Source organism: Panicum virgatum, chromosome 9N, assembly GCF_016808335.1.
Source record: "Panicum virgatum strain AP13 chromosome 9N, P.virgatum_v5, whole genome shotgun sequence".
Taxonomy (NCBI): domain Eukaryota; kingdom Viridiplantae; phylum Streptophyta; class Magnoliopsida; order Poales; family Poaceae; genus Panicum; species Panicum virgatum.
Window position 1 is genome coordinate 24,171,392 of NC_053153.1, and position 10,743 is coordinate 24,182,134.

The following is a 10,743-nucleotide window of genomic DNA, read 5'->3' on the forward strand; positions in this document are numbered from 1 at the left end:
AGAAAGGGACACTGCCATGCATCATGCACATGGCCTACTTATGCACAACATGGCGAAAGATGAGCATGATATGTATACTGCAACATGGACCCCCAAATTGAATCCAAATGGCAAACAGTGCTACATCTATGAGTTCATACAAACTTGTTGGTTTCAGATGAAACATGAACGCCTCCAATGTTGTGATGAACAGAGGATGAATCATACAATTACACAAAAAGACTGAGTGTGTGTCATTGATCCTCCATGTGCTTTTGATGAACGATGATGAGACATATTCAAACTATTGAAGTAACATGATGTAACAATTTAATCTAGTACGTATACAAAAGGATCACTATTCTATGCCTGTTTCTGTTTTACAACAAAAAAAATGTTGGAATAACTAACCATAGTGTACACTGCAGCTACAAGACACAAACACAACTCTTCCATGCAAAAAATGCCATGACACCTAAAAGCCTACCACAAGGTTGCTTGCTTGCTTGCTGGGAAACAGGTTGTCACCAGGAGCTTCACTGGTCATTTTAGGCAAATAATATCTCCGATTGCATTGAGGCATCGACAAAATCTCAAGGCGATTACCTTGCTTTATTTATCATAAAATAGATGTAACCCGGACAGAGTGGTCTGCTGACCCGGTGATGTACATTGGCAGTGTTGGATGCCAATCCACACTTGTGATAGATGAACTATGTGGTAGTGTCCTCAATCCACTCTCATGGCCTTGTACCTAAAGGGAAATTGCAGATGAATGCATCGGTACCTGTTTCTTAAAAAAAAAACTGGGACGATCGGATAATTGTGGAAACCTGATATATTGGGGCCCGGACCAACCCGGAGGTAACCAACAGCCTCTTTCCATTAGGATCCAATGCTATCTCATGCATTCGCTTGTTAAAGCTCTCTGGATTGCAAAATCTGGTAAAAGAGGCACAAGTAGAAATGAGCAATTCAATTGTCCTAACAATTCACTAATGATCACAAAATATAGGGTATTCTCACCTGCTGCAATCTCTTGACCAAAGAATCTGGCCTTGATTGTGCAAGCTCCATTCAAATATCTATAAAGTGAATGCAGTTAACGTGGGATGAAATCATGCAAAGTAATGTAAGATCACAAGATAAATATGAAAGAAATCTACATACCAAGAAAAATAATGGTATAATAAAATATATTACAATTTTAACTGGAGATATTTTGGAATATTATAAGATTATCTGACCATGAGAATCCATGGAACTACAATCTGATATGCAGACGCTTATCAGTAGGGCCTCACACACCCAAATTCCCACCATGAGAAAAGAAAGATGTCAAGCCCGCCCAAAATAGGACAGCATATCTAGATTTAAATGTATGTGTTGTAAATTGAGCATTATTCATTTTAAACTATTGTGTTCCCAGTGATCAGATCTACATCTATTTACATGGCCTCTAGAGCATCTGACCGGTTCAATTTAGCACTCTTCAATGTCTTTTTCAGTAGTATTTTAATTTTGCTTCAGTAGTAGTTTTGGTTTGTTCTCATGATACAAGGCAACACATTATTACATAGTACCTTTGATTGTTGATGTAGTATACCTATTTGTTCTTGTTGTATATTTTGGTTTTATTCCAGCAGTCAGGACACATGCAACATACTCCATCCGTCCCAAAAAAAGTGTTCGTTTAGCATTCAAATTTTGTCCACAAAGAGTGCAATTTTAGCTTGTAGTGAGATCCATCTAATTAAAGCATTGTCAGATACCAAGAAAAAATTGTATAGAAAAGCGCATGGAGCCAATCAAATTCTTAGTGATGCTACTTTTTCTTTTCCAATGCATATGCATTTATTGAGGATCTAGAGAACCAAATAAATAATACAGTTTTCAATCACAATTTCTATAAGTAATTAGGGGCAACAAGGTCATTTCCTAGGATTAGTAATGTGTCTGAAATTTTCTAAAAGAACAGTCTTTTTGAGACGGAGTAGATAACATTTTATTGATCTTGTTGTGACGAGCACGACAGTTTAAACAGGTTGTGAATTGAGGGGTAGAAAAATTAAGAAACCATAAGACTTCTGATGGGAAAGGGTTCGTAACTGCTATGGTCACACCACACAATCCATTTTGGATACCAAATACATACTCTACATTTTTTTATCACATTGATATGACTAGTTCCATCAACGCACTGGAAGGGAAAAGGTGAAATGTGTATACCTTTCCATCTGAGCCTAAACTGAATATGCTAGTTTCTGCTGGCCCAAAAAGAACTGAGCTCACTGGGGAATCATGCGCAGGCCATCCCGTAATTTGAAGACCAGCAGACATGTCTATTTGCAGTTAAGGAAGATGATGTGCTCAAATAATCACAAAAGAAGAAGATAAATGAAATACCATGCAAATAACATAAAGAAAATTCTACAATGCTGTGACAAAGAATGATGCAAAGTTCCAAAACCGTTCAACCAATAAGCTGTTTCATTGCTAAACTGCAAATATTGATGTTTGCTAGCTAGCTATGCTTTTAATTCTGGCTGAGGCTCTGTTTCATATGGAGATGCTAGGTGAAGGCTAGGCACTAGTTGACGCCTAGAGTGGTTTAGGAGTTAATCTATGTATGAAGATGAAAAAAATCAGAAATGAAGGAAGATGAATTATGATCATGGAATCCATGCATGATAATGCCAAATTCTTTGTTTTAATATGCAATATTCCCTTTATTTAACAAGGCACTACTCCATTTGAGTGAAAAAGGTACTACCACCTAGGAACGCCTTAGGTGCTAGGCGGAGCCTGACCGCCGGCCTAACGTCTAATGCTTGTTTGAAACATTGGGTTGGGGTCAGACTGATGCAGCTGGATAGTGGATCAACAATAACAGGATGTATGATTATCTTAAGAACAAAATACCAGTACCAAAAAATTGAGCATCTGAATCAATCCAGGAATTTAGGATGATAGGAAGCTAAATCCAAAAAAAGAAAAAGAAAAAAGCAGGTAATTTGATGGTGATGGTAAAAGAATACGACAACAAAAGGATACCAAACATGTGAATCATCCCATCTGTAGAAGAAGCTGCCAAGATTTTTCCATTGTGATTGAAGCAAAGAGAGGTGATAGCAGGAGGATCCTCACCAAGAGGGAGGACTGTCTTCACAATAGAAGAAAAAAAAAGGGGAAATATTTAGGAAAGACATTGGCTAAACAAACCACATATAATTTCAAGAGAAGAGGATGAAAGCAAAAGAAATACCAATGGCTTGCATGTTTTCATATGCCAGACGGTCAAATTTGCGAATCCTGTTCTCTCAAAAATAGTTGATCCATGCCTGAAAAGGTGTATAAGCTGAAAATAAGTATAATAATGCAGTGGTATCAGAGAACAAGGTAATGGACTTCTTATCAAGTACATGAAGCATGAAGCTAAAAATATACCGTCTTGATGCAGCTGCAGAGACAAACACAGGATCGACAGGGCTACATTTCAAATCTAAGACACTGCATAAAATGGAAAGCTTTGTTAGTGAAACATTTCCAGCAAGGAACCAGCAGATCATAGGTTACAACCTTGGAAAGTCTCTTGATGTATTCAGGTCGCAAACAACTCTCTTTGCATCAGCATTCCAAGCTTTAATTCCTCCATTAGCTGTGCCTATGAGTAGCTATGGTCAAGAAAAATGGGAGACAAAAAGAAGTCTTAAACAAGTTTAACCAAATTTCGAGTAATGGAAAGATACTAATGTGGTAAAATCCAGTATAGGCATACCAATCTGTCAGATCTGCATTCCCAAGAAAGTGTACTGACTTCGGCCCCACAGTATATAGTAGCATTTTTGGATGATGGTGTTGATGAATCATACGTCCAGATCCTTTCAAAAGTGTAAGACCAACAGGTCAAAATCCAGAACTTTCAGTTAGCCAGCTAAACTGAAGCTACTCGAGATAGTAGAATTACCTAACTGTACCATCGATTGACGAACTAGCAATATTTGAACCGGAAGCAGAAAAACGACATTGGCTAATCGAACTGTTATGGCCTAAAAATGTTTCCTGTTAGCAAACCCAATCAGTCACATAAGTAGCTGCAAAAGGCGATAATAGAATAGTGGGGAACAAACTATAGATTACCTGAAAACCCACTCTCACTTTAGGAAAGTCTTCCTCGGTCACCAAAACCTGCTCATCCTCTGCAGTGAAAGAGACATATTATGCATCCAGGTTACAGAAGATACAAGGGGGGAAATGCCATGTGGTACATAGAGTTAACACAATAGAAGCACTGAAGAATATCAATATCAAATACTCCCTCCATCCAAGTATGATAGATATATTTCCATATGGCACAATGACCAAGGGCACCAAGTGTGCTTATCAATCTCATAAATGCAACATAGACTTTTTGTTGGTCCTCAAATGTTTTAACTAGGAACTCCTCGTTTCTAGTGCTATTTATTGCCACAACCCATGCCAATAGCAAATATAGCTATCATTTTTGAACATTTGAAGTTTTGAAATATAGCTATATGGAGGGAGTAGAAAAATATGTTGGCTTGTGTGCATACAAGTCATCCAAACTATGATAGCATTAGAATGCATGATGGTGAAGGTAACAGCATAACTACATTACTGGTTACCCTGCATAAACACATGGCAAATACAGATACAAGAATCATGAAAGAAAAGGAAGTACTAAGAGCCTACCTGTATGTCTTATCTCAGAAGATTCATGGAATTTCCCATCTCTTGTAGAATATTTCACTGAGCATGAAGACCTTGAATCAAAACCCTGAATCATGCTACTTGAGATTGAGGATTCTTCATAGTTTTCTGACAACTCTTGTTCAAGAGGGGCACCAGCTGTACTAGTACTAATTAAATTCTTGTTTCCATAACCAGCACCATTGTAGTTCCTGTATTTATAAGTTGAGACATATTTTTAGAGGATGTATTCATGTGTTTGATCTTGTGTACATTCGAGGTTGGTGGTTAGCACTCACAATCTAACCAATCTAAATATTGAAAGGAGATAGCAATTACAGGAAAGTTAATGTCTACTTCACCCACATATATCACTTAACCCAATTGAATCTAATATACTAGTTGTTACTTCATGGAACGATCCATATGCCAATTACAATTTACAAAGCCTTGGCATGCTTTAAGAGGCAAAAAGGTAATTTTGCAGGAAAGAGAAGCTTACCTTCTCAACTGAGATATTTCATCTTCCTTAGCCTCTAACGACGCTTGTAGCTCTGCCAATTTATTATTCAGTTGCTTTATGTCATTCTTGAGGGATTTGATGGTATTCTTTTCGGTGCTAATTCTTAAAAGAGCTGGGATTCGTAAAAGGTTAAGGATAAAATAAAACAGTGGTGTTTCAAAGAAAGCTTCTAATAGAAACAATAACATTCACAAACAATGATTATATCACACTGATGATCAACTCAAGTGGAGATAAGGTTATAAATCAGTCAATAGCAGAGAATATATTGTAAATGGTTAAAAACGTCCCACAGCTATAGGAAGGAATACAACAGACACTATGTCATAAAAGGATATGAGTATCATTGAATATCCCGCTCAAAAAATTCCGAAATGAAAGAATCAAAGTGTCCAACCATTCTTTGGAGAAATATACACGGAACTGCGGATCGAAGCTTGGGTTCTTAATATATGGAATAGCTGCATAATGTTATTGAGATTGACAAAGCATTAGAATAGTGTAGATTATAGAAGTAACGTAGGCAAAAGAAGGCAATGAATGCATACCGAACCATGGCAGCCAATCTTCACGTTTTTGCATCAGATAATTGCTGCTTTCACCAAAGAATTCAATTACTTTGTCCTGTCTTCCAGATTTCAAAGCATTGATAACATAGTACCTTAAAACTGATAGCTCCAACTTAACAAGGGTCGAGAACAACTCTGTGTCCGCAGGTGATGTGAAACACTGCTTGAAAAAGGTAAACAGGCCTACCAACCTATCCAGTTGGTATTTGGCTATATACTCGGAGAATACTAAATCCAGGATCTTATCTACTTGAAAGTTCCTGCCGATCTCAGTAGATAACTCTGACTCGTATGCTTGCAGCGTACTTGTGAAACCCCTGAACACTAGGAACTCCCTTACGAGCTCCTCGGCATACCGGATGTTCTCCATTACAATCTAGTGTCAATGTCACTGCAAGTGTGAAATGAGAAGTCACGACTCACGACTCAAGATCAAGAGCAGACCAGCCACAAGCATGGGGAAATGACAATGGGACTCTATACTGACAACAATATATCTATCCTAACCAGTGACAACTAACAGCATAAACAAGGTTCGAAGAACTTATTAAGTTCAGCCTCACTTCCTCCCGCTGAAGCTTTCATTTTGATTCAGTATCATGTAAAACTAAGTATCAGGGATGGACCCAGCATAGGACATAGTGTACAGATGGACAGCCGATAATTTTGCAAACGAAATCGAAGTTAGTAGGTAATATATTGTAACTGGATTCAGATCCGAATATAAATAGTTTTGTTAGGGTTTGGGGTGCTCCGCCTCGCACAGCAGAAGGAAAGAGAACGGGCGGGCATACCTGGTGGATTCTCGTCGCCGGCAAAGGGCTGGGCGAAGATCTGACAAATGGCGCCGCCGCTCGCCCCGTCGTTGCCGGCAGGGAAGGAAGAGCAAGGGAGGAGACCGAGAGGAAGGAAAGGTTTAAGAAACTGAGGGGACGAAGCTGAGGAGAAATTTCAGAATTTGGGGATTGTTTAGATGCGAAAAGTTTTGGGTTTAAAGTACTGTAGTACTTTCATTTATATTTGATAATTATTGTCCCGCTATATGTTAACTAGGCTTAAAAGATTCGTCTCGCAAACTATAGTCATTAGCTACATTTAATATTTCATGCATGTGTTCAAATATTCGATGTGATGGAGAATCTTGTAAAGTTTTAGAATTTTGAGTGCATCTAAACAAGGCCTTAGAATTAAATAGGACCGCCTTTTGGAATTTAGGATCCAATTTGTGTGCCTTTCAAATTTAACCTCCAACTCACAAATTGCTTTATTTAAAAAAAAATCATCTATTTTCACAATTTTGCATCTTTTCTCTTTTCTTTTTCTTTGCCAGCCCACCTAAATTTCCAATCCTACCCCTGCCCCTTTGGATCTTAGGCCCTTTTGATTTCTTCCCTAGAATGCCTAGAAGACACTTTGACCGCTAATTAATAAAGCCAGTTTACAAAACCAACTTTAAAACCTCTGCGCTAGAAACCCTAACGAATCTAACGAGACTTTTGACCACATGATTAGAGGATAGTTACTGTAGCATCACCGTAGCCAATCATCGATTAATTATCATCAATAGATTCGTCGCGAAAAGTTACACCTATTTGTGAAGAGATTTTGCAAATATACTTCATTTAGTACTCTATGCATACAAGATTCTTTTTCTAGAAATCCTTAGAACAGCAAACCAAACTGGGCCTTAGGACAGCCCCAATGGTCCACATAGGATGGTTTCTATCCCTATTAAATGAGATGCCACATAAGCAAAATGCTGATATGGCAGCCTAATAAATGAGGAAAGAGAAGAAAAATAGATGAAACCATTTCTTAAGGCAAGTCTTATTAGTGCATGGTAACTAGATAACTGTGCCATATGAGTTTTATGGTGATAAAATTCTCCTCACATCCCATGAAATTTTATTCTTCTCTCTTCTTGTCATTTCAGCAAAATTAATAATATTTTATGTCATGAAAACCGTCAATAAAGGCCATGTTTGGCAGAGCTCCAGCTCCGGCTCCAACACGGGCTCCAGCCGGAGCCCTGCCAAACGGGTGCTCATGCACCGGATCTGGGGCCGGAGCCCCCCAAATCACGCTCTCTGGAGCTCTTCGGCAGAGCGGGAGCCAGAGAAAGGTGGCTCCGCGCGGCTCCTCCCGTCCCTGGACGCCCTTGTCCTCGCGAGGCGGTTGACAGCGGACGGAGGGAACGAGGTGCGGCGGGGGGTCGAGGGAGCGAGGCGCGGAATGCACAGAGGCGGGCGGGACCCGGGCGGCCGAGGCGGGCGGGACCGGTGGCGCGCCGAGGCGGGCGGACTGGCGGTGCGCGCCCCCGCTGGAGTTTGAGGCGGAGGCGGACTGGGGGAGATGGTGCGGGCTGCTGCCGCTTGAAGGAGGAGGCGGCGGCGGGGCTGGGTGACGAGGGAGTCGCGAGGAAGGAGGAGGCGGGTGCGGGCTGGGCGAAGGGATAGGACGGGAAGAGGAAAAAAAGAAAAGGGAAAGAAAAAGAAAAAGGAGAGGAGAAAAAAAAGAAAAAAAAAGAAAAAGGACAATTTAGACTTTTTACAACTTCAATCCAGCAGGTGAAGCTGTTTTGCCAAACATTTCTCAAAACGGCTCCAACTCCACCAGAAAAACTGCTCCACCAGAGGAGCCGGAGCCCTGCCAAACAGGTCCAAAACCGAGGCTGACCTAAAAGGGAAACAACGTTTACCCTCCACTCGAGGCACAAATAAACCACGAAATCGTCGTTGGGAAGAAACCACCGGTTTCTACCACGATGGGACCCGCATCCGCTCGTTCGTGCCATTGAGCTCGCTCACTAGCCACCACGCGCGCTTGCCAGCTCGCTCCGCAGACACATGCGGGAGCTCGCCCGCAGCTGCACCGTGCTCCGCTATTGCGCGCGCTCACCTGCAACCACGCTGCGCTCCGCCAATCGTTGATGATGGTGGGAGCTCGCCTAAGCTGCCGCGTTGGCCCGCGCTGGTGCCGCCGCTGGAGCTCGCATGCACCGCCGCTTGCCTGCACCGCATTTGCTCGCCCACGCCGCTGCCCTCGAGCCACCGTATTGGCTGCGCTCGTGTGCAATCCACGCTTGCTTGCGTGAGATCCTCGGAGGTGTAGGTGTAACGAATATGGCCCCCCATTTAGACCATTTTCGAGTGATTTTGGTGATCGAGTAACAACACAATCAATATGACTAACGAGTTTGCAATATCATATTTGTAGGATTCTTTAGGTCCCTTGGATAGAGTCCAAACCATATCTGAGACATCCAATGCACCGTCGAGACGTCCAATGCACCGTCGAGATGTCCAATTCACTGACGAGGCGTCCAAACCACCGTCGAGATATCAAGTCGCAGTGAAAAAGCAGAGATGAGAAGAACAAGAAAAAGATCACAATCAAGAGTTCTCTCATCTACACAAAGCCCAACCAGAAGAACAAGAGCAAAAGCACCACTTATATGATCAAGAAGAAGGACAATGGCAAAGTGGTTGCTCACAAGGTTGGAAAGAAGGATTGGAGTTGGAACCGCTCCATTTGGGTGCCCAAGGAAGTCATCACCAATATGAAGGGGGCCTCAAATGGTGTGGGTTCCAAAAGATACTTGAAGCCCAAGGATCGGCTACGGAGGATTTGGAGGCTTAGCTTACAAGATGGTGAGAAGATTCAAGCCAAAGAACCTAAGCTCACAACTTGGACATTTGGTGTCCAAGTTCTCCATAAGGTAATGGTAGTTAAATTTCAATTCATGCATCATGTAGCTCCATTGCTTTTGCTAGGATGTTTGCATTGCATTTTCTAATGCTATATATGGTGGGTTGCTTATGTCTTGCTCTAACCCATGAGCAACCTACATGGTTTGATAAGTGTGTAGAAAGCTACACAAGATCATCTCTTCATGGTACATGGACTTCATGAGGTATGTATTTTATTTTTGTACCATGAACACAAGCTATTGGGTAAACTTCCTATTGTTCTCATAAACAATGTGCATACTTTCACTTGGTGATTCAAACACTAAATGCACACATTTAGGGGGGAGTTCATCCTATGGTTTGTGATTTTGGAGACTAACGTGTTTCCAAGTTTATCTTTTGTAGTCTCTTTCCGGAGTTAACACTCTAAGAGAATGTTATTCACGCTCAATGTGAATTAACAACTCTATAAGAGTGATTAGATAAAGTAGCGTGCTTTCATACATATTGAGCCATGTTTTATTGAACTCAAATTTCCATATTTAAGTTCATAGACTATGTGCTCATACATTTGTTCACCTTGGTGTACCCAAGTGCCTCTCACTCATCTTCTTTCAAGTGGTACAACCAAGGTAACTAAGTAATCTCCCGGAGGTATGCAAGGTTCTAAATTTTTTCAAATTGGAATCTTTGTCACTTTTTAATCCTTTAGAGCTACCTCCGTGCATGATATGATCTAAACTTTCTTGGTCTAAATACCTAGTTGTGCACTTGATTTTCACATTATCATTTTGTGCACACACTTATGGAAAGCTTAGCTCATATCATGCAAATTTCATATTTTGTGATCCACCTTAGTATTTGCTCATTTGGTATCTTCATTAATACCATACAATTGGATCATAATTCATGGAACTAACTCCCTAGGCTACTAACTTTCCCTTTGAGCTATGTTATTTTACAAGACCTTTTTAGGTGATTTGACTCCAAAGGGGGAGAAATATGGATCAAAGCAAGTATCTCCCAAAGGGGGGAAAATGTCTTCCAAAAAGGGAAAATATGGGGAGAACCAAAGGGGAAAAATCATAGATGTAGGGGGAGGCCAAACCGACATTGGATGGTGGTAAGCATTCAAGCAAGTGTAAGTAGTTCAATTTGTCAATTTTTGTAAATTTATGCTTGCTTTGATTGTGTTGTCATCAATCACCAAAAAGAGGGAGATTGTAACGAATATGGCCCCCTTTAGGCTATTTCGAGTGATTTTGATGATCAA

The 10,743-nt window shown here is 40.8% G+C and overlaps 1 protein-coding gene across 1 annotated transcript; it reads right to left on the minus strand.

Annotated features, from left to right (window-relative positions):
- Positions 1 to 209: 209 nt before the first annotated feature.
- On the minus strand, positions 210 to 6,734 carry LOC120690290 (WD repeat-containing protein 91-like). The gene is made up of 16 exons (XM_039972890.1): positions 6,576 to 6,734; positions 5,761 to 6,172; positions 5,551 to 5,673; positions 5,192 to 5,333; positions 4,693 to 4,901; positions 4,120 to 4,178; positions 3,947 to 4,041; positions 3,758 to 3,860; positions 3,559 to 3,653; positions 3,427 to 3,489; positions 3,245 to 3,320; positions 3,034 to 3,142; positions 2,209 to 2,321; positions 1,006 to 1,064; positions 813 to 921; positions 210 to 733 (listed from the first exon to the last, which is right to left on the minus strand). Exons 2-16 carry the CDS (start codon positions 6,149 to 6,151, stop codon positions 599 to 601), a joined length of 1,881 nt encoding a protein of 626 aa, XP_039828824.1. The 5' UTR covers positions 6,152 to 6,172; positions 6,576 to 6,734; the 3' UTR covers positions 210 to 598.
- Between the last annotated feature and the right edge of the window lie 4,009 nt (positions 6,735 to 10,743).

Excerpts from the sequence above, each read along its gene's own strand:
- LOC120690290 (XM_039972890.1), bottom strand. The coding sequence starts at position 6,151 with ATGGAGAACATCCGGTATGCCGAGGAGCTCGTAAGGGAGTTCCTAGTG. Across the intron at positions 4,042-4,119 it reads AAGTGAGAGTGGGTTTTCAG|GAAACATTTTTAGGCCATAA; the intron begins GTAATCTATAGT and ends GTTTGCTAACAG. Across the intron at positions 3,861-3,946 it reads TCAATCGATGGTACAGTTAG|GATCTGGACGTATGATTCAT; the intron begins GTAATTCTACTA and ends CACTTTTGAAAG.